At 37.3% G+C, this 23,836-nt stretch overlaps 3 protein-coding genes and 2 non-coding genes across 9 annotated transcripts in view; 3 read left to right on the top strand and 2 right to left on the bottom strand.

Annotated features, from left to right (window-relative positions):
- Positions 1 to 19,069, top strand: part of LOC124224951 (xaa-Pro aminopeptidase 1) — a 42,317-nt gene extending 23,248 nt beyond the window's left edge. Inside the window, exons 2-13 of one of the 4 annotated variants that reach the window (XM_046637261.2) lie at positions 7,073 to 7,308; positions 9,313 to 9,354; positions 11,390 to 11,569; positions 13,058 to 13,178; positions 13,900 to 14,278; positions 14,561 to 14,681; positions 15,114 to 15,477; positions 15,556 to 15,789; positions 16,599 to 16,756; positions 16,863 to 16,958; positions 17,073 to 17,283; positions 17,692 to 19,069. In XM_046637261.2, the coding sequence (XP_046493217.1) occupies positions 7,073 to 7,308; positions 9,313 to 9,354; positions 11,390 to 11,569; positions 13,058 to 13,178; positions 13,900 to 14,278; positions 14,561 to 14,681; positions 15,114 to 15,477; positions 15,556 to 15,789; positions 16,599 to 16,756; positions 16,863 to 16,958; positions 17,073 to 17,283; positions 17,692 to 17,699 (2,150 nt within the window). In that variant the 3' untranslated portion in view covers positions 17,700 to 19,069. Of the gene's footprint in view, positions 1 to 7,072; positions 7,309 to 9,312; positions 9,355 to 11,389; positions 11,570 to 13,057; positions 13,179 to 13,899; positions 14,279 to 14,560; positions 14,682 to 15,113; positions 15,478 to 15,555; positions 15,790 to 16,598; positions 16,757 to 16,862; positions 17,284 to 17,691 lie in introns of those variants that run through there. The other 3 variants (XM_046637260.2, XM_069133010.1, XM_069133009.1) reach the window with 3 other exon arrangements.
- Positions 879 to 5,122, bottom strand: LOC124224955 (carboxylic ester hydrolase). The gene is made up of 9 exons (XM_046637273.2): positions 4,890 to 5,122; positions 4,464 to 4,752; positions 3,984 to 4,169; positions 3,288 to 3,487; positions 2,225 to 2,393; positions 1,970 to 2,136; positions 1,734 to 1,884; positions 1,305 to 1,437; positions 879 to 1,207 (listed from the first exon to the last, which is right to left on the bottom strand). Exons 1-9 carry the CDS (start codon positions 5,112 to 5,114, stop codon positions 1,027 to 1,029), a joined length of 1,701 nt encoding a protein of 566 aa, XP_046493229.1. The 5' UTR covers positions 5,115 to 5,122; the 3' UTR covers positions 879 to 1,026.
- Positions 6,896 to 6,968, top strand: TRNAA-AGC (transfer RNA alanine (anticodon AGC)). The gene has a single exon. It is a non-coding gene; the product is annotated as a tRNA-Ala (tRNA).
- Positions 12,596 to 12,809, top strand: LOC124210869 (small nucleolar RNA U3). The gene has a single exon (XR_006881326.1). It is a non-coding gene; the product is annotated as a small nucleolar RNA U3 (small nucleolar RNA).
- Positions 16,762 to 20,948, bottom strand: spn-F (Protein spindle-F). Of its 2 annotated transcripts, none has more exons than XM_046637280.2 (5): positions 20,419 to 20,948; positions 19,808 to 20,087; positions 19,471 to 19,562; positions 19,115 to 19,307; positions 16,762 to 18,799 (listed from the first exon to the last, which is right to left on the bottom strand). In XM_046637280.2, the coding sequence occupies exons 1-5, from the start codon at positions 20,629 to 20,631 to the stop codon at positions 18,492 to 18,494; spliced, it is 1,086 nt and encodes a 361-aa protein (XP_046493236.1). In that variant the 5' UTR covers positions 20,632 to 20,948; the 3' UTR covers positions 16,762 to 18,491. The 2 variants fall into 2 exon arrangements, with proteins under 2 accessions (XP_046493236.1, XP_046493237.1); XM_046637281.2 differs by having other exon boundaries at positions 19,823 to 20,087; positions 20,419 to 20,947.
- Positions 20,949 to 23,836: the final 2,888 nt, after the last annotated feature.

Raw genomic sequence — 23,836 nt, 5'->3', positions numbered from 1 at the left:
ATATCCTGATAGACAGATGCTGAGGATCATCTCGAAATGCGGACTAGCCCGAGTCCACGGCATCTGGACTATCTCCGTTCGCCTCTGCCAATCTTATGCCAATCCGTTGCAGCCAATTTTTAGCACCATGGTACAGTGCAACCTCTCAATAGTGTCACTCCCAATAGTGCCGCTTCCCCTAATCTCTGCTCTGGCGCTTTCCCCACTACGACACTCCTATGTTTTTCACATTCTCTTTCAAGAATACAGCTGGTGAAATACGTACATACTCAGTTCGGTGATCCTGTAGTTGCATTTTTCGCGTGGTATCATTGAGAGGGTTGAGAACTAATTCTCGAGAATGAGCGTTTGTAGCCGGAATGGGGGAACCGAGATCCTGAAAAATGTATTCCCCTCACAGCTCATGCACCGTAGGTACTTGCTACGGAGTTAGCTCGGATTATTGTTCACACGAATTGTCTCTCTTTAATGGACATTTTTTTAACTCGATACTTTCTGCCTGTTTAACAATTTTCCTATATATTCATACCGGTCGGGGCGTGGCTACACAGAATTTTTCCTCATTTGAATCATATCGCCGGGTTACGCGATTCAATGGTTCAAATTGTAATAGCACCGCTGTAATTTCATGATCGCCTGGTAGCGAGGAGCGTTAAAAGTGAGTGGCGAACGAACTTGCTCAATCGACCAAAAGCAATGGCGAAACCTTCGAGATTAGTTCGAGACCGATTGTCTCGAATCCCTGCCTTCTTTACCTTGAGTTATACCGCCTTGCCGTCTACTAGGCGTTCTCCATTTTTGTTCTTCCACTTTTTCGGCAGTTGAACTTGACATCTTACTTCAAATATAACACTGACTGCGACGCTGCTACCGTCTCATCCATTTTTGTAAACAATATATTTATTCTATTTTCAAATAGTATCATAACGATTAACGTGAGTGCCATAAAAAGCCAAGGTGGTAGTTTTCCTTTGTATCGAAACTACGTGAATAGTATAAGTGAAATTAAATCAGCCGTCGTAAATTCTAGAATAGTTTAGCAAAATCGCCAATTACATCCTTGTAAATTGGTAACCAAAAATCGATCCTTTCCTTGAACATGTTCTTGTCCATAGTCAGTTCTCGATCGATGATGGCGTAATTGTTCTCCTTCCCCATCGGCTCCCAATTCATCGTTATATATTCGTCTAAAGCAGGCGTAGGATTTCTGTAACGTGGGAATAAATGCGAGATTTGAAAAAAAAGTGCGAGAAGATCGTCTCTCGGTTAAACCTGTTTTATCTCGGTTATTAATGGCTACTCACCCCGTTTTGGCGAAGTTCGCCCAGAGCTTGGTTAGGAGGCGAGTGACTCTTTCCTGGTCAGAGCCCGGTTGCGGTACCGAATTAAGAAAACGATTATGCAATATGAAACCCATCTCGTCTCCGTGAATCACACCTGTTACCCGGCATGAAAAATCAATTAGTCTTTGTTCAATTGTCGTACGCAATTTGCAACATCTATATTACAGTCTAATCGAACATATACTTCATAGATTTTGATGATAGAACGGAATAAGTATTGTTTTATGAAAGATACCAGATATTTACTACGGCTTAAGTACGAGTATTTAACCATACGTATTTTATTAAAGAAAAGAACATTTTTAACCATCGAATGTTCGATTCATTTTATTTAATCGATAAATTGACAAACTTGTTCCCAAGCATTTTAATTATGGAATTGAAACTTGCCTTCTGTACCATCGTAGAATCCCATGACTTTAAAAATTCCAAGGTATGAGTCGTAAATGAACAAGTAGTTGTAGGTAGGCGTAGACTTGAGGGAGTTTATTATTGTAAGGGGTATTTGCACGGGGCAAGTAAACATCACATCCATCGTCATCTGAAGAGTTACAGATGAATAAATTTTGTTCCGTTGGTCAACGAAACTATACTTTACGGATTATTAATTCTTTGTCATTGATTACCTGCCCGAATTCTCGCAACAAGTCCTTAGTGAGTGGTTTATCGTCGAGATAAAATTTTCTCATCATATCAGCAATCTGTTTTTGCTGGGCAGTGTCGGTAACATTCAAATCATCTGGTAGGAAATTTTCGAAGTGTTCGTTCATCATATCGGCGGACGTGATGAGCGCTGAAAAGTAATCGATCATTGTCAGTCTCCCTGGCATGGAAACGATCGTGACAAAGCGACGTATATTTCCATCTTGAACAACTATTACCGCTCTTCAAAAACAACGTCTCATTAAGATTCAATCCTGCCATGTACGGTACGTCCGATATTTTTCCTTTCATAATCAACTCCCACGGATCGGCAGGTAGGAAAACTTCTTGACCAACGTCCGGTTCCACGGATGGGATAAACGCATTGTTGTGACCATTCATTGCATTCTAAAATGGTTTAAACGAGATTTAATGCAGGTCCGAAGTGTCGCTCCGCTATTAGAATTAGATGAATTATGAAGCATGGACTTAACCACAAGTTCTCGTTCATTTGTCGAGTTGAAGAGATAAAGCAATGCTGGCGAACAGTCAACAAAAGCGACTATTCGCGTGGATCGATTCGGACATAGGAAGCATGAAGCTCAAAGACAACTCGGTATCAATCATCTGTTTGGCAAGGCTCTCTAAAATATTAAATAATTGAATACAAAAGCGACAGACAGCAATATTGATCGTTAATTCGTTATAACTGGACCGCGACAAGGAACACCAGTAAGTGACACACACATATTTTGCTGTTACCCTAACGCTCACATTTCATGACGTACATGACAAGTTGACTCGCATTATATCACCTATACATCTGCTATTTCTTTATGATGTTTCAGAGAACATCAGCATCTAGCCATAAGCAATATTTCTTTTCTCGAAATTAATCTGGCAATGGGTTCAGGAGATCATTTAATTTCTCCGCTATGATGGAGTCAACCGAAATGCTGAGTCTGAAGTGATTCACCCAGCTCATTGTTCGCTCAGATGAAAATGAGTCCACCCGTTTTTCTCAATCCTTTTACCTTAAGTCCGTTATGCAAAAAAAAAAAAAAAAAAACTCAGAGGAACAAGAAATAAGAATAACGAATTCTTTAATCAGAGTCGAAGTGTTGTAAAATTAAGAAAAGTAACCGACGCGACGGTCGATTGGAGAATAACTCTTATTTCCTTACCCTGAAGTGTTTTTTTTTTTTTTGAAATCCGTGAAATGAACCGATCTTCATTACGAGTCAATGACAGCCGTGCGTTAATCAGATCAAATTTCACAATATTACTTTGCTACGTACTCACCTCAGTTTGATCGACGGTCATTGCAGCCTCGACTATTTCATAGCTTGGTAACTGAGTAAGTTCCTTGAGAAGAATAGCAGAATCAGTAGTATCGATACCCAAAGCTTTCCCTAGCTTGAATGCAGCCTCTTTCGCGTGGTGCGTTATGGCCCATGGAGCAACCGCAGAACCGCCCTGCGAAAGCGCGTTCTGGAAAAGTCCTGCGCCAAGAAAAATTCATGAATCGACTATTCGACCATCACACAGAGAAAAATTAGGTATCGTTACAAAAACTGTTTGAATATTGTTGGAATTACGAAAAACTAGGTACACGTAACCATTTTGCGCTATTGTCGATCCTTTTTTGGTAATGGCAACGGAAAATCAGTTTGTTCGGTTTACTATACTTTTTTAGTTAAATAAGGCTTTAACATCAATTTATTGTTGCACGAGCATTAAATTTTCGCAACAGTTACAAGAAAATATAGTAACGGTGATCGTAATGAGAAAGAATAGTAACGGATACTAGACTTTCTGGCAACAGCTAGAAAACTAATTTTTATTTTCTACCTAGAACTATATTTTTCGATTGTGGTGAAAAATGAAAATAGTTAAGGACTGACCGGTAACTGGAATTGAAAATTTCTCTCAGTGCAGGTAGGATTAGCGTTGCTTGGGTTAGGAAGTGATCACAAAAATCGAGACTTATTACACTACCAGCGGACATCGGTGACATCATATGATACTGGACAGAAGCACCACCAGAACTCTGACCAAAGATCGTCACCCTGTGAGGACACCCTCCGAAGTACTGAATGTTTTCCTGCACCCACTTCAACGCGACATTTTGATCCTTGAGTCCCAAGTTGCCCGGAGCAGCGGAATCCTCGGTGCTCAGAAACCCTTTGGTATGATGATGAAAAAGAGCCTGATTAGTCTTTATGCTAATCGAAAACTTTGACGTAATCATCACGTTACAGGCACGGACAACGAACACTCTTTGTGTTTTAGCTCGTAACTTTCACTTGATAAGAACGAAAAAAGGTGTAACTATCAAGTATATAAGCGCTGGTTCTCATGAAAATTAAATTTACCACGTCTTCATTAATTCTGTGGGGGTAGACTCAGAACGCGGCTTTTTAACGCGCAGCGTAACCTGTGGTCGTAACTCGAGATAACTACACTTGAGAAACTAACCGAACACTCCTAGTCTAGAGTTGACAGTGACCAGAACAACGTCCTCTTCAACAATGAAGTATGGACCGTAAAAGTCCGTTTCTGCTGAGTCCATATTGAAGCCACCACCATGGAAGAAGACCATAACTGCTTTTCTGGCATCCTTATTCGGCTCTGGAGTGTAAACGTTTAAGAATAAGCAGTCGTCTTCTCCGACCACCTTATGCCGCATCATGCAGTAGGACACACAACCGGATCCTTGATGGGTCGCATCGTAAACCCCGGACCAGGATTCCGGCGGTTCGGCGACCTTGGGGAATGCGGATTGCTTCGATTAATATTCTCTTCTTTTTTTGTTTTTTAACGTCAATAGAACACGAGTACAGTGGCTACACTGCTTTTAATTAATCATTCACAGAATGTATACCGAAGAAACTTTTACAGTACCTTAAATTTATTTGGTCCTTGGATAGATTTAGCATATGGAATCCCGGTGAACATGTAAAGTGGTTTTTGATCAAGTAGCGTTTTGGACTTGATCCCCTTCAACTTTCCCTGCTCTATTTCCAGCTCAACTTCCTCAACGGCCAAAATCACCGCCGGAATGAGCAAAACACAAGCGAAGCAAATTATTTGCGCGGACATCATCTCTCGCTTAATACGGGTATCCATCAGGTGGTACAGAGATTTTTCGCCTTTTATATCCGCTCTTTCCCCCGATCGCGTTTATCGCCCACCGGACGTTACGCAATATATTGTGTTCACAGATCCTAGACAGCACTTTCGGGTTCGAATCAGAGCCCTGTCGGTGTATTTTTTTACACCGTCGCTTGAACAGACGAAAGAGACAACACGCGATGCTTTATCCATACTTCATTTTTCAAAAATTGCACAGCAGCCACTGCCTGCCAATTTGCGTTGACTAATTACGGATTGCATTGTGATTATCAACTTTACGAAACGGATTAGTATTTCGATCAGGTAGTTCTCGCTTTGCCCATTGGCTTACGAAAATCAATCAAAATCCCTAACGAACTGTAAAACGTCAGACGATAATTTCATGACATTGACACACAGTGCAATGACGTAACAATTACGGCGTGTGACGTGTCTGTGAACATTGCACGCGAGATTAATGTGTTATCTATTATTAAGCCAGAGAGGAAACTATGAATTGTAAGCACTGCGATTTCCCCCGTAATTTTTGCAATTACATTAAATTACTTGGCATTACGTTATGCTCATACAATAAATTTAATTTTACCAAGGTCCCGCGGTCTTTAGGCATGATATGCATAATCATGTGTATAAGAACTTGCGTCAAATTAGTTATACCTGAAATGAATTATACGTACACCGGAAGTATTATTTTGTAACTGATCGTAAGTTCTCCTTCCGTAACTGATGAACTACCGTGACTTCGTTGTCAGGTACACATTACCGTGGCCAGTGAAAAACGAGACCAATTGTCAGTGATAATTCAATTTGGAAACCTTTTGGTTTTTTATTTTTATAATATGTATACACGCCGTATATGTGTGCCTGCACAGCGATGTTGGTAGTTTACGGTGTCGATGTCACTTTAACCGGAAGTAAGGCAACTGTCGTATTAGGTGTGATACAAATTACAACGGGGAGCTGACTCTCGGCTCCACCAGTAGTGGCTTTTGATTTTCAGCAGGAGACCAGAGTTCGGAGTAGCGTGTTAAGAAACGGCGCGATCAACGTAGTTTCCTGATCGAGGAATACTCCTGGGAATACGTTCGACACTGAATTATATTGCTTTCAAATGCAATATGCTACCACTGTCATTTTGAGTTTTGGCCCTAGTTACAAGCATTAGCCACAAACGCATTAAATGGAAATGAAATATCAACTCGCTGCGACTGAGTTAAACTTGATGAGAAAATTTAAAATTCTTATATATGTATATTATTTTACTGGGGAGAAAATTGATTCAATTGCAAGTCACAGAAGTGCGTAGAAATTACGTTGAATCATAATTGTATAGAGAATTGTACTTAGAATTACTTGTGAATTCGCTTAAGCAGGTTGGCTGGGCAAAAGTTGATACTTTTTATTAATTCCACTTCAACATAGTCGTACATTGAGTATTTATCAAATTATTATAGTATAATTAAATATGTCTTTCTTTTTCGAGGACGAAATTGGAAATTGATTGATTCGCGCGTGATTTAGCCTGCTGAAATAATTATATGTACTTGAATCCACGTCACGCATTCACCGGTTTATATAACTGATCTCTACTATTGCATATACACCAATCTAAAAATGTTTACTGATACATACTAAATTTCCTCGAGAAAGACCCATCGGTCTCAATATGTTTTCCTATTACCAAAGAAGCACCAAGCGTACAAGTGAGAGACCGAAATAGATCGTGTTTAGTTCAATGCAAGTTTGATTAAAACTCTATTCCCTTCGTATACACCGGGGGCGTAGCTCAGATGGTAGAGCGCTCGCTTAGCATGCGAGAGGTACCGGGATCGATACCCGGCGCCTCCAACTGGAAGAAGTGAATTTTTTGACCACTTATTTCATTTTTTCTCCAATTCCTGTGAATATTTTGCATTTTGCATTGGTCATGAATTGCGAATCACGATTCGCAGGAATGGCCGCTGCAGCGCGGACGCGCAATATACGAGATGTCGCCGACGATACCCTGGACTACAAGGGATCCCCGAGATCCAACTGCCCCGCTAGTGCTCACCAGGGAAATCAGCCTGTCGACAGAGTCGACACCTCCATTAATCTTAGCCGGTTGAGGCTGGAAATGAGCCGGATCACGAGCGTCCAAGGACCTGCTCTTGACGGTTACATTGTTACTTCGGACGATGCTCATCAGGTGAATAATGCATTTTATACACTGTATGTATGTACATACGCGCAATGAGAATTCACTCTGCAAATTTGTCTACAGTAATGTTTATTAACGCCTTGGGCTTCCGACTAACTTTTTTTTTTCGAACCGAAACCAAATGCGAGATCGATTATACGTATACGAATTATGTGCCAATGACTTTAAATCTCTCACGTCGGCTACATCCCCAGTTACTATCACATAATTTGTGAACCTATATAGGGAAAGGAATTCTTGAATCAAGAACATAGATTTTGTCGAAGTCCTTCACTTCAATCTAGTATACCTTATTTTTTACAATTACGATTACTTCAATTCAACAATTTCGATTTAGTTGGTTTGTCAAAATGGTTTAGTTGAGCGAATTTCTTGATTCAATCATCATTTTATTTGAAGCTTATGTATTGTTACTCCAAGTCGCATGTTCGTTGACAGAAATAATTGGGTACTTCAAATAAAATAAGTACGAATCTGGCTAGAAAAAAATTTACATTCATTGAATGACATAGTTTGTTGATCTAACCAGAGCTTGTTCGGCGTAACCGATCGAATCAGTTGCACTAATTTGTTTACAAGGTAAAAGAAACACCGCAGGCTTTGAAACAAGCAAAGAATATATACATACAACGATAAGTATTCGAGGTAGATCCATTAAATATCGGATAAATTCTGCAAAATTTCCAGTCAACAGATTTACAAATGATATGATTCGAAAGAATTTGTATTGTGCGCTTGAATGACTCCAATATTCAATCAATGCAAAAGATTTTTCTAACAACAAGTTTAATTACTTGTTTGAACCATTGAATTCTTGACTCAGAAAAACATAAATCGGAACAAGCTTAATTTGCTTTAATAGAGCAATTTCATATTAAAAAAAAAAAAAAATAATCGAGGTGCGTTCAATCAAATTTTTAATGAATTCAACACACATTTTTTGATACAAAATTCACATTATCGCAAGGAACTCACGCCGTGTTATCTTGAATAAATTGGTAGCATGATCATTCAAAGACTTCCTTCAATTCTAAATTAAGTTGCCACAAGTATTTCGTCCGTCAAAAGTATTTTATTTAATTAAATAAGTATTGCATTCGCCGTATTTGACCACAACATTTACTAGAATGAAACGATTATCACTTGACTCAAATAATCCGTACCCTTCGCGTACAAAATCGAGCTCGTATTTTGTTTCGGACCGAAAACAAGTTAACCGGAAGCCTAAGGGATTAACGAACATTACTGTGTATTTCATGTAAATTAATTATACGCATTTCATCTAAACATTCAACCGATGTTTCTTGTAAGATTCTTCAGTGCAAATTAGCCAACCTCTCCGCTTTTTTTCCGCCGTGTCTTTACAATATGCCAAATCATCTTCGAATTTTCTATGATTCTCCATCAAATTTCGATATTTTTCCTTATTTTTCTTACCGCCGTACTCTAAAAGTATCAGTAGGAGTTATACCGGGCCCAAATGTGGAAACAAACCACCTCGGCGCCTACAGATAAGCAACTGGACGTTACAATTTCGTTCGTGAGATGGCAAATTGTAACTCCTGATGCATATCTTTAAGCGTCGAAACGGCTTGTTTCCACATTTAGGCCCGGTATAGATACTTTCAATTTTTGTCCGATATTTTTTGCGTAATTTTACAAATTCCTATACTTAGTTCTTGCTGTCTCTGAAAAATTCTTGTTTTTGATCAATTTCTCACAATTTTCGTCTGAAATTCACACGTAGCAATAAAATCCTGTTGGTTCAGTCATATAAGTAGTTATCCGAGGAATGCAAATTCCAGTTCCAACACGTCTAAGATTCGATTGATTTCAACTGATATCTATCTGTTAGTTGAACCAACTACCGGTACTGACATGAATTCCGAAGAGTACAATAATATATAAATCTGATAGGATACCACAATTTTTCTACAGCACCTAAGTTTTATGTTTCACAGATTACACTGACAAAGATGCTTCCATTTTCAGACCGTGACGTCGTTCAATCAAGGCCGTCTCGGCCCTTCGGAGGTATATTTTTGTCAAAATCCCCGTTGATTCATAATATGTCTGTTTTACCAGTGTTCGTTTACCAGTTTTATTTTACCGATACGTGAACCCAGTTATTTTTAAAAGTGTGTTTTCGGTGATACCGCTCGTTCCAACGTAACAGCATGCCAACCCATCCTTGTAGCCATTCCTGTTTAGTTTAGATTTTTGAGTTATTTACTTATTGTCGTTTGATTTGGTTCGTTTTTTATTTTATATATAGTTGACGATATTTGATTTAATGCGGCTATTCTATTTGTTTTTTCAATCACAAATTCATTTCAGAATTTCCATTATACCAGATATTTGGAATTTTTACTCCAGATAATATACAGCTATACTCTTATTTTTTTTTTATATGTAAATTCCATTGCGTCGATCTTGCAATTTGATACCAAATAATTCAATTTCCCATTTAAAGTTACTGATTAGAAGATATAATTCTAAAATGAAATTTACTGTCTTAATTGTCCCAGTTAATAATATCATTTCTTATGATATTAATCTCGAAAACAGTGTATCATTACGATGCAATATGCAAATGAATTACGTATACGATACTTCGAATGATATTTAGAAATTGGAGCTCTTTCTCAGAACAAAGTATAACCAAATAAGAAATTATGTTTTGAAACTTAGGTTTAGGAAAATGTCAAGTCTCTAGTCATGGATTAGCGTGTTGCTGAATGACCATGAAAATCTATAACAGTGGACGCTGCTGGTCGAGTAAGACAACATTTTGAATAACCTACTTTTTACACAGCACAACGAAAAAATATGGAATGATGTCTGAAAATACCAATCCTATTCTACAGAGGGTTCAATTAGTATGAACCAGCTGGTAAAAATCTATTCTGAGATGAAACGTTTATTTCCGCAAGAATTGCATGAAAGCTATCCTCTTCGTATTTTGTTCCCTAAATTTTGTACAATTTTAAAAACGTTAGAACCAAATGATTTAGACGCTATTTGCGCGTACTTTTACCAGAGAGAAAGATTGTGTATGATCTGAAATCGCTAGTAGCAGTCGATCAAAGTTGCTGCCGACAATTGAGAAAATTTCGTCTTATCTTTGCAGCTCTCTAGCTGAGGAAGTTCTAAAGGTTTTCTTTGTTTCGTATTCCTGAGAGTCCTACGAATCGATTTCAAGACAGACTGATTTTAGCCCAAAAAATCGTAAAAATCTAAGACTTACTGCTTTGTTTTTTTTTCGACAAATTTGGGTAGATTTTTAGAAACATTAGAATCAATTTCTTCACACTCTATGTGGACGTACTTTCACGGGAGAAAACAATTGCGATAGGGCTTTGTAATAGGTAATTAAGTTGTGTTTACAGTGAAACCAAACGACCCAAGAGTCCTAACTAATTCTGGTTTGAATTGAATTCTTTTCAAAGAATGGAAATCACAGGAGTAAAAAATTCAAAGATTGTACTCGGGACGATAAAAAATACAATTAATGCAATGAAAGCAGAAATTTCAGGGGCTAAAAAGAAGTAGGACTGTGGTTAATAGTAATTATAGATGGCAATTATGACGTGATAGTTTTAAATAGCTGAATAAAAGCTCGTGTAAGAAAGGTATCGACTTATCAAAGACTCACTTGATTTTTAGAATATCGTACCTAATTATCGCTTTTTCATATTCATTTTTTAATATTCTCGCAAGACTGAAACTTGTAGGTTGCAGTAATCAGCAATAATATTTACAGGATAAGATGGAGTGTACTATTAACATAATTTTTCAGATTTCATTAGAACTTTCTTGTCCTAGAAGTTCGATCACGAATATTATTGCATGTTATTTTGAACAATCGAGACACGTCGTTGAACTTAAAAAATTCGCTTTTAATAGTGTAATATTTTTCTGCTACCGCATCATACATCAGAATTGTTAAAAACTTTTAACATAAATAAAAATTTACGCCCGGTGGAGTAGAGTGTAGAGTGCAGGTCCATACTTTCAGCGTGAGAATTATTATCAATTCGGTAGTTAATTAGGACTTTTTACTCGGCAGAGTGAGACTGTCGCACCGCATGATGCAAGAAGGGAATACATCACAGGATTTTTCGGTAGTTTCGGAGAGGCTCTAGTCACTCAAGATAAAGCTGTTTTCTGGACTGACGGAAGGTATCACATACAGGCAGATAAGCAGCTTAGCTGCGATTGGACTCTGATGAAACTTGGCAATGAAAATGTAAGTTTAACAACTTTACAACTATATATTTCTTTTTGTAATACATGTACACACTAAAAAGTCAAGTGTCCGGCTAAATTCCAGGACATGGAAAACTGTATATCGAATATTCGATATGAAAGTTATTCTTAATTTCATAACAATATTGGACGTGATATAACGTCTGAGAATTTGAGGTTCACAATATGGGGAAAAACATTATTCTTGCAATATTTGTTAGGTAGGTCCCAAGTTCTCTGTGATATCTGAATCCTACAATATTGGCATTGCGATTAGATAGATTCAATTGTCCAAAAATCATAAATTGCTAATTTCCTATTCAAATGAATGAAATCATACTTTTCTCTACTTTAAGATGCTACAGTCAGTCCTTATCAACCGTGTGAGTTGTCACTTATTTTCATTATCATGAGAGCCTAAGCATCACTGAGACAAAAAAATCTGCAGGTCTCGTAATGTTACTTCTAATACCAAGTACAAAAATTCAAAAACTTTAATTCTTACGTGACAACAACGCCAGAATATATATTTGTACAATTAATTGTAATTCAATTATAGAAATATATCTTTAGGCATTATTGTTACCTGAAAGAAAATATTTTTTTTTCCTCGGTATTGCATGTCAAATTGTGCTAATTGCGATTTTCTCGAGTCAGTAACATGTAGACTTTAATAAGAATAAAAATAACTGATTCTTTACGCGGTCGGTAAAGCCGTACTCTAGAGTGATTGTGCAATACAAGTCTCTTAATTCACTGTGTGATGCTAACGTTTGGAACCCCTCCTAATACTCGGCAAGTTTCGATGTGAGTCGGTAAGAGTTGAAACGGTAACTTGTCGGCCGGAAAAATACTTGAAACTTCTTAGTTACTGTAATATGACTCATGAGGAAAGCATGACTGAGCATGACACAAACCTAACTTAAGCTTTTTAGTATCGCCGTTAGATGGCTTCTAGGTTAGCAGATTCTCGCGTTAAATATAATTCCGCACAGAAATATATTTTAAATCCGGAGCTCCCTCAAACAAGATCATACTTCACAGGATCATTTCTGTAGTATATCTTCACAATCTCTCTACTCAACAGTGGAGTTGATGCAGCCACGATGAGGAGTAAGAACTCTTCTCTCTGAGCGTGAGAACGACCTGTTGTACGGCCAGTTCGTACAATCGGTCATCGATGATCGTTCACCTGAAGCACTACGTGCAACAGGAATGGGAGAATGAGTATTCTGAGTGGTCTCCTACATAATTGTCAAACGTAACTGATCTTGTGATTCAGAGAAGGTTGGGAATATAATATGAGCCAGGTTGAGGCTATTGAAAGTGATACTTGGGCCAAATATCCATACGAACCACGGTTAGCAGAACAAATACTATCCTGATTTTCCTAAACATTTACTTTGAAAATTCATCGAGTCAACATATTGCAAAGGAAATGATTTTATGCAATGGAAAAAGTGAAGTGTACTAATGGAAATTTACGAAGGTCCCCACGCTGTCCCAGTGGCTGTTGCACGAGTTTCAATCCAAAGAGAATGAAACGCGAATTGGAGCGGACCCTGCTCTGATCCCAGCATTCACGTGGGAAAATTGGGAATACGACCTGTGTAAGTTGCTATTAAAAATTCATATAGAGTTATGCAGTTGAGCTGTAATGATTTTTTGTAAAAAATATTCATCTCGGTTTCCGTGCTAATTCGATTGTACGTCCAATTACTTGTACCGTTCGTAATGTTCAAATAAGAAACATTACCAATGACTTTGTATTGGTTGATTGACTAAAAAAAGAATACTAATTATTGTTTTGTTATTCATAGGTATGGGTATGAAGAATAATCGATTAAATGGTAGCCTTGTTGTTACAATAAATAAATATTATAAGAATAAAGGTTAACAGTAATTTTATTGAATTTTGTTTACATGGGTATAAATTTAAATTAATCTCCAAGACCATTTACAAAATTAATTTCTGATTCCATTTTTTCTCAAACAGATGTTATAAAAGTAGCCAGTAATTACAATATTTATTAATTACTATTTTCATAGCATTTAAAAAAAAAAACCTGTTCAGAAAACTGACAAACATGCTATATTGTATTTACCGATATTTGAGAAAATTACGTAACGAATTGTCCAATCTCCCCTCTACGCCATATAGAGCTCCATACAAAATTTTGACCCTCCCCACTTCCTAAAAAGCTTACGTTATTTTTGAACGGCCCTTCGCCGGATTACTTGCAATTATACCATTTACGCAACATTGAAATATTCTAAATCAGTGTTATTAATGTTCCTGGCAAATCTGTACAATAAAATCTCATTCCACAGTAAACACATCGGTCAAATTAGTCGCAGTTCACAATAACCTGATAGATGCAATCTGGCAAACGGATCGACCGCCGTATAATGCCGATCCTGCTACCGTTCTGGAAGATAAATATGCGGGTCGACCGTGGCAGGAAAAGATTCGTTATGTTAGGAGGGAAATGGAACTTGTGGGTGCAAATGCTCTGGTCCTAACCGCCCTTGACGAAATTGCCTGGCTATTCAACATTCGTGGCAATGACATCCCTTATACCCCAGTCTTACGGTCATATGCCATCATCACCGATGGTGCTATTCATTTGTACGCTCCTGAACAAAAACTGCACAGATCTGTCCGCATACATCTGAAAACTGACGCTTGCTTTCATGCTGACTGCGTCAAGTAAGTTCTCACAAATATATGTAAGCCACCGATTTAGCGATGTATAAATACTCCGGATACAGAGCTTCGATCTATTACTTGACGGCTTTTAATGATTTTTTGTGATTCTTACGTATTTTGATCTAAATGGAAATAGAATTTTATCGATTGGAGTCTACGTGAAATTTTAAACTGGCTGAACGTTACAGTAATTATTTAGATGAAAAACAAAATCTCGACAGTAGGTACGATATGGAGACACTACGGTTTCTCAAACGTATAACTGTTTATATCTGACCTTAGAGTTCACAATTATACGTCTATCTGGTACGATCTGAGGACCATGGCACAGGCTTGGAAGAGTGTCTGGTTACCTGCCCAGTGCGGCTACGCAAGGGGTGCTTCCCAAGAGATTTTCATATCCGTGAGTATTGATATTGGTGGGAAAAGATAATTGTAAGATTAATATATAAAAGTTGGAGTTTCAAGAGGCATATTAAATTGTTGAAACTCATTTCTGCCAGAGAAAACCCAGTGAAACAGGTCAACTTACAAACCATCGGAAAAATTGAACCTATATTGAAGATAATTATATAGTACCAATAACATATCGTAGACTGTGCCTAATTATCGTTGGACATCGCATTTTTGAATGATAACATTGCGAAAAAATTGGTAGTGTTAAAATCGGGAATGAAAAATGTTTCTCACACAATCACTGCGGTTTGAATAAAACATCATAAAACAATCTTTGCAAGTACTTACAAAGAATTGAAAATCTGACTCAGTCTCAGTCCCCATAAGTGTATAATTAATCATGTGCTTATAAATATTTTTATCGATAACATCGACGCAGATCCCGCAATCTATACGGCTGATAAAACCGTCACCAATAATCGCAATGCGTGCGGTAAAAAATCCTGTAGAAATACGAGGCATGGAACAAGCTCATATTAGAGATGGAATCGCAATGTGCGAAATCCTTTCCTACATCGAGGAGCAACTTGAGCTAGGCACCAAGGGCTGGGACGAGCTTCAGGTGTCTAGATTCGCTAAAGCAGTACGTATGGAACAGGAAAATGCCGTGGGTATATCCTTCCCTACGATAGCAGGCTACGGACCTCACGCTGCCTTGCCACACTATGAACCAGCCGTTGCTACCAGTTTAACACTCGGCACGGATTCTACCCTGGTAATTGATTCCGGTGGCCAATACCTCGGTAATTTTTCAAAATAATTTGATTGCTATTTCCTTGTTTTAATTTTTGAATTTGACGTAATTATTTTCTTGTCGTCAGACGGTACTACAGACGTGACAAGAACTGTCCACTACGGCCAACCGACGAAAGAACAAAAAGAGGCTTACACCCGAGTCCTGATTGGCTCGATACAATTAGCTTCACTAATCTTCCCTGCTGAGTTAAGAACAGACCAACTTGATCTTCTGGTCAGGGAACCCTTGTGGTCAGTTGGTCGCGACTACCAACACGGAACTGGCCATGGTGTCGGGCATTATTTGTCTGTTCACGAACGTAAGTGACATATGTCAAGGTCATGTAATACACCTACCGTTACCAATCAAGCAAACACACAGTTGTTCTTTCTGTATTAAATAAACAAACGAACGGAAAGGGTTCAAACTTCGACGGCTGGATAAATGACAGTCTTCGAACGTAAAATTATCATGCGAGCCTCGAAGACTCATTAATTCTGTAAGATCGTGCAACTACCAAAAATTAAAGATTCTTTTGCAGTGCGATTATTGCATGATACTCCATTATTTTTGCATATGTGTGTTCGGCATTGAATTTGAAATGCGGCTATCATCACCTGAATCGCATCAGTCCTGCGTAGGCTTGCAGAATAGTCATAATAAATGCCATGGTAATTTTTTATAGATTTCGGTAATTGAATCAAAACTTCGTTGGATTCTAAAACTCATAAATCATGTAATCTCAAAGAAACAATCCAGTACGTAGCATCGTTTCGGAGATGTATTCAATTTTTTGTCAAAATCGACTGGAACTTCCTCTTAAAACCCAAGCGTTTAATTGAAATACATTCGACTATAACTGTAATAAAATTTTATTTTTAACAAAGAAATAAAGAAACTTTGCGACGAGTTTTCACAACTTGCTTAATTTTTGATACTACATTTCAAAAGAAAAACAGAATAATGTTGACAAGTGCGAGAAAATTACAAAATTTGTCGATATTACAAACATTTTTCTGAATGCTGTGTCTCTACGAGCTTTTCGCAGTAAAATTTCAATTTACAGACTTTTGCAAAAAGATTTTGAGTAGTTGGAAAACTTATCTAAACCAAAAATTATTACTTCAGCTCCCATCAGTGTATCATACGATACATCAACTGATGAATGTGCCCCTGTCAATCTTCAACCAGGATATTTTCTTTCCAATGAACCTGGGTATTATAAGGAGGGTGAATTCGGTATCCGATTAGAAAATGTTTTACAGGTCGTTGAAACTAATATGACGGTAAGGAGCTTATACAGATTTAATTGTAATTCAATATGTTAAACATAGGTATACTGATATTCAGTTGCAGAGCTTAGATCGGCTTATAATATGTGTTTTTTGACAGCATCATTCTGGACGAAAGTTTCTCAAGTTCAAAGATGTCACACTGGTTCCTTACGAGCCAAAACTCATCGATCTGGAATTATTGACACCATCACATGTAAGTTTCATTACTTTCAACATTCCATGATAAGAGAGCATTTCCAAATAACACTAACGAACATTAACTTATTTGACGAAATCCTAAAGTTTCTGTTATTTTCGTGTATTACAGCGGCATTGGTTAAATGCGTATAATGAAAGAATCAGAAAAGAGGTCGGCACTGAATTGAAGAAACGTAGAAAAATAAGCAGCTACAACTGGATGATTCTTCGTACTCTACCCATTCCTGAGGTTGGATCCGGATCAAGTTTATCTGCCCTTCCTCACCACTCGTTCCTTTTTTTTGCATTAACAGTTACACACGTATTCCTGGATGGAAGAGGTAATTGACCATTTAGGTATCCACATATTTCACAGAATAAGATATGTATTATTTTTATACGACATTGTTAAACGGCGGAGACAGGCTTAAAAGCTTTTTCAAATTATCATAATTTTTTGATTGGAAACTTTATATTAATTTTAATAATTAACAATATGTTTGAACTTTGGATCCACATCAATTTTAGAGGAGTTTTAGGACCAAAAATTTGAATGGATACTAATGGTGACTTGGTAGTTTTTGTTTCAACCACATAAAAGTTGTGTTGAACTAATATGCTAATATTTGATAATTAAAGTAAAATCAGCATCCGAAAATTACATTAAAACATACAGAAATTTGAACAAATTAATGTTTAAATACGATCTCTAATTTTACGTGTACAAGTGATGAATTTATTTGTTTTAGGTCTATAGAAAGAGTGTGCAGCTACTTGATGAACATCTCAAAACTCTGTTATAGAACTTTTCATTCATAAATCTGAAGACTTGACAGCCGTTGATGCTATCTGTGTTAGATACTACATGTAGATCGTATATTGCGATAATAGTATAACCTGTATACTAAGCTACGTATTAGTAATTACTTTTAGCTAAAGCCCAGTATTCAATTTCAAGGCTTACCTCTGATCTCATTCGAACAACGCAGTTCAACGAATCAGAAACAAACTTTGTTTAAATTGCATCGAGCATAGAATTAAGCTTAGTTTAAACCAAAGTTTAAACTCGTGAAAATTAACTGATCCTGAGATTTTTGTTGAGTATTGTAGTTTTTTTAAACCTACTTTTGTAGCATTTTGCAGGTGTATTAAAGTACAGGTATAAGAAAAGATTGGCCTTAGTGTCAAAATGGTTTCACTTTGCTAACCGATTTATGACTTTGAACTTTATAGCAATTAATTCTAAAAGGATAAAAATTGAATAAAAATAAATACACGCCTGAGTAGTACATGATATTTGGTTTCGTGTTATTTTGAATGCATTTCATCCTTCGTAAAAATGATTAGAATTTGTAGTTTAAGAATTAAGCCAAGAAGACACAGAAATATGCATACATCATTCATTATACGTACATACGTTCATATAATTATACCATTCGCTTCTTGTTATATATTATTTTACATTTTTTTTCATAATTTATAAAATAGATAATAGATGGCTGCTAATTAATTGTCTACGGATGTAGCAATTAATAAAAACTAAATGCTACTAAATTATTTCGAAATCACATCCGGGTGATTTTTCTTCGTCCGAAAAATGACTTAAAACATGTTCGTGAAATTCCGCGCAATTGATTGTTTTTCCATATATCATTTCACACATAGGGCAAATTTTGTTTTCAACTTCACTGCACCCGTCTGTCGTATAATTCATATTTTCTGGTAATGTGGTGGAGTTCGGAATGAGACTTGTTTGTGTAGCACCATTTTCTTTTAAGCTGTCATCTGAATTAAACTGAGTTCCTGCTTGACACATTTTTTTCCTAGCATTGTCACGACAACTCTTACACATTGCTCCTGTAAAGACAAATAAAAAGTAATACGTCATTGTAGATATCGTCTAAGTTATGAAGAGCTATAAAATTACGAGGTTTCATCTCGTAACATTAACGTAAGAATACTTTGAAAGAAAAATCGTAATTCTGTAATTTTAAACTGATTTCGAAAGATTCAAATTCATGAAATATTAATATGTTAATATTGTATTACAGTTTACTGAATTGCAGATGATCCTAATGTTGTAAAATGATGACATGTTATAAAAATATACCGTTACCTGAAGGTTAAGGACACTGATATAAAATTATTCTTCACTCTTCTTGAGTTACTTACCTTTCTTTATTGTTTTCAATTTTCCCATAATTGTTTTAAGCTTGGTCTGCTGTGAGAGTAATATGTGTTTTGTATGAGACAATCTTGTATCATGCTGTTTCAATTGTTCCATACAATCAGAGTTCATAGACTCAGGATAAAAATAGTCCATGTTCTGGAGATTAATTTCAGAAGTATTCTGCATTTCTACCATCTTGAGAATTAGAGAATTTGAAGATTACCAAAACTTGCTACAGATCGTCAACAATCTCTAGACACTAGTTATACTTCAGATTTGACTATTCTATATGTTTTTACATAAATTAATAAATAATCATCATGCTGCGCAAAACAATTCATGTTTATAATTTCCTCACCTCTGCATATTGCTGCTCCAACTCAGACTTTTCCATTTTAATACTATTTATTAGTTTCAATGAAATTTCTTCCAAACTAGTTTCGTTGGATTCTGAAATAATAAAATTCAGTATTACAAAACTATTATGCAGGAATAGACTTGACTAAAATTTGTTTGATAGCATCTCAGACTAATTCACTCTAAAATAACATTTAGTCTGATCGGAGTTGAAAGTTTTGATTTACAATTAGTAAAATTATTGGGTAATTGTGTTTTCCCACAATTAATACTACCGTTAAGTCAGTTAAACTGTAAAATTAATACACCTTAATAATACTCTACCTCTTTGTACGCACGTGAAACAATCTTACCAAGATCAGCAGGCACGAGAAACTGGTCTGATTCATTTTTGCTGAGGTTGAAGTCCAGTCTCATATTATAAGACAGAGCTTCGAGGGGTTGAGTAGATGGATGTTGCTGTAGAGCATCTGATATTTTATTTAAATGATTTCCAAGATTCTTATTCGTCTTTGTTAATCGTGACAAACGTTTCCACAGTTGACGATTTTCATTTGCGACCATGAATATGTGATGTGTTAACTGTGTCTTTATCCTTGTCAGCTGCTCGACTTTATCCTTAAAAGAAAAAAAAACGAAAACAAATGTAACACTGTCATTATTCCAAAACGCATAGCAAGAAAATTGATGACACGAGGAGGGTGAGCATAGATGTAAAAGTAAATAAAACTGACGTTGATTGATGTAGAGTGCTTCGCGTCACAAAATAAGTGTAAATTTCATTCGTCAGTAATTTAGTAGCTGATGTGATAAGACAGGTTTATTAAATGGTAAGTCGTTTATATAGCTACTATTTGAAATAACATTTCAGAAGTGATCTCAGTACGAAGAAACCTATGGAAATGTCCACGTAACCTAAAAATCTAAATAATGCTTCACTCATACTCACGGTCAAAATTTGTAATTCGGTAATTTGGTTATCTCCAGTGGCAGGAAGCATAGCTGTGCTGGATTCTCTATAGCATTTTACGCGCAGACTAGCATTCTCCCGTTCTGCGATGTCCAGTCTCTTTTGAAATTGTTGACAGCGTTCTTTCATTGTTTGTAAAGCAACCTGAAGCGCATATTGGGATCCAAAATTTTCATCCGATATTTCAGACATCGTTGAAAATTATTATCCTTAACTAATCAACAATCGGAACGCTGTTCAACTGGGATGTACAGGATTAGCTGATGAATGAATTAGTCACCCACAGCGCCACGCGTATCACATATCACTTTTCGATTCTCTAATATTTCACGCACTTTCAAGTATTAGGCGTTCTCCACTTTCTGAAATCTTAATGTGTATTTGTCAAAACTCGAAGTGCTGTGAACAGCTGTCGAATAGAAAAATCGATGTACGTGTAGTTCGCAGCCTTGCTGTCCGATAAAAATTTCCCATCATTATGTATGAATCTGCCATTGACTGAAGAACATAAAGACAGTGGCTTTGGTGTGAGGACCGAAAATCGTTGTGCGCTTGCGCCCCCTGAGATGTTTCAACGGTAGAGTTGAGAACTTCAGCAGAACATTAGAGAGTTACCGATTTCGACAGGTTGCTGGCTGCATTCACCTTCCGAGTAACAGTCTTCGCAATGGTAAGCCCAGGCCGGTACTCAGGCTGTGTGTACTTACCGACTTGTCGGCGATACATGAAATTAATAATGAGAATAACTTTCTCCCAAAATTCGTGGCAAAAAAGTGATTTGATTAAAGTATAGGTATCCAAAAGGATAATGTATAAATAGATTATGAATAATAATGGATCAGATGTTATAACGATGCAGAGAACAAAAAGTATATATGTATATGCGGTCCACGTACGATATTTATATACAGGGTCCATTTCGGATTAACACCCCTCACGGAAAAAACCCTGGATTTTGGTGTAAATTCGTACCCTCAACTCATAGATAATGCTAAATTCCCGTGAGAAAAAAATTGAGGGTACGGATTGGGACCCAGGTCTAGGGTTTTTTTTCCGTGAGGGACGTGATGCATACAATAAATTTTATAATTTGTCATAAGACAAACTGGGTTATCTACAATAATACGGCCATAATATGAGAAGAGAAGAATTATTCATTTCAAAATGGGATCCTAGTCGACACGCGCTCGATGTATTCCATAACATTAATATTCATAATTATTCCAACAACTTTTCATTTGCTCTCTGGATCTTGAATTTTCGTAGGCATGTAATCGAAACACTGTTTTAGCTAGTCGCAAGTGAAGTATCTACGTTGGGTAGAAAAGCAGAATTGTTTTTCGAAAAGTGTTCGGATGCAAAAATATTCAGAGTAACTGTAATAAATCACGGATGCGCTAATTTCGATCGAGATGAAATGGATGCTCCGTATATGACACAGTATTTAACGCTGCGTAGTGATTTAAAGACCTAAAAAGGTGATAGGGAGAGAAAAAACGAAGCTTCATAACACTTCGAGTGTATTTTAACACACATTTGAAGGATACGAGCAAAATTTTTCATCATCCAACTGTCGCAGAACGGCAGCGTTATCATCTGACCCGTTAACTGAAGGATATATCTTCGTGCGTATTTCTTGTATGAAATGTGAAAACTAAAATCATTATACATCATATCATATCATCATACATCATACATCATACATCGTACATCATACATCATACATCATACATCGTACATCATACATCATCATACATAGTATTAAAGGTCGAAACCAAAGTTCCGATGTCGGATGTTCAGAAAGTGACGTCACCAACTTAGAATCAGCTAGCCGAATTCCTCAGTCTGGAAACAACCGCGCAGTAGAGCGGACGGATGATAGTCGCGCTCCGCAAATTTCGAGTAAGGGTTCTCAACCTCTCGGATCCCGCGCTTCGGGTCCGCTACGTATTTCGAATACCGGGTTCTCAACCTCCCGGATCTACAATAAATTATTTCAATTCGTTTTTCGCGCAAGCCGAAATTCAGTAGCTGTCAGTCCGCTAATAAAATTTGTCGACTTCCAGGATAAGCGCTCCGTGGTTCCTGGTTCACGTTTACAATAAATTATTTCAATTCGTTTTTCGCGCAAGCCCATATTCAGTAGCTGTCAGTCCGCTAATAAAATTTCTCGACTTCCAGGATAAGCGCTCCGTGGTTCCTGGTTCACGTTTACAATAAATTATTTCAATTCGTTTTTCGCGCAAGCCCATACTCAGTAGCTGTCAGTCCGCGGATAAAATTTCTCGACTTCCAGGATAAGCGCTCCGTGGTTCCTGGTTCACGTTTACAATAAATTATTTCAATTCGTTTTTCGCGCAAGCCGAAATTCAGTAGCTGTCAGTCCGCTAATAAAATTTCTCGACTTCCAGGATAAGCGCTCCGTGGTTCCTGGTTCACGTTTACGATAAATTATTTCAATTCGTTTTTCGCGCAAGCCCATATTCAGTAGCTGTCAGTCCGCGAATAAAATTTCTCGACTTCCAGGATAAGCGCTCCGTGGTTCCTGGTTCACGTTTACAATAAATTATTTCAATTCGTTTTTCGCGCAAGCCGAAATTCAGTAGCTGTCAGTCCGCTAATAAAATTTCTCGACTTCCGGGATAAGCGCTCCGTGGTTCCTGGTTCACGTTTACGATAAATTATTTCAATTCGTTTTTCGCGCAAGCCCATATTCAGTAGCTGTCAGTCCGCGAATAAAATTTCTCGACTTCCAGGATAAGCGCTCCGTGGTTCCTGGTTCACGTTTACAATAAATTATTTCAATTCGTTTTTCGCGCAAGCCGAAATTCAGTAGCTGTCAGTCCGCTAATAAAATTTCTCGACTTCCAGGATAAGCGCTCCGTGGTTCCTGGTTCACGTTTACAATAAATTATTTCAATTCGTTTTTCGCGCAAGCCGAAATTCAGTAGCTGTCAGTCCGCTGATAAAATTTCTCGACTTCCAGGATAAGCGCTCCGTGGTTCCTGGTTCACGTTTACAATAAATTATTTCAATTCGTTTTTCGCGCAAGCCGAAATTCAGTAGCTGTCAGTCCGCTAATAAAATTTCTCGACTTCCAGGATAAGCGCTCCGTGGTTCCTGGTTCATGTTTACAATAAATTATTTCAATTCGTTTTTCGCGCAAGCCGAAATTCAGTAGCTGTCAGTCCGCTAATAAAATTTCTCGACTTCCAGGATAAGCGCTCCGTGGTTCCTGGTTCACGTTTACAATAAATTATTTCAATTCGTTTTTCGCGCAAGCCGAAATTCAGTAGCTGTCAGTCCGCTAATAAAATTTCTCGACTTCCAGGATAAGCGCTCCGTGGTTCCTGGTTCACGTTTACAATAAATTATTTCAATTCGTTTTTCGCGCAAG

The sequence above is a fragment of the Neodiprion pinetum genome, chromosome 1 (assembly GCF_021155775.2).
Source record: "Neodiprion pinetum isolate iyNeoPine1 chromosome 1, iyNeoPine1.2, whole genome shotgun sequence".
In the NCBI taxonomy this organism is placed as follows: Eukaryota; Metazoa; Arthropoda; class Insecta; order Hymenoptera; family Diprionidae; genus Neodiprion; species Neodiprion pinetum.
This window is presented reverse-complemented; position numbering and strand designations above follow the sequence as displayed.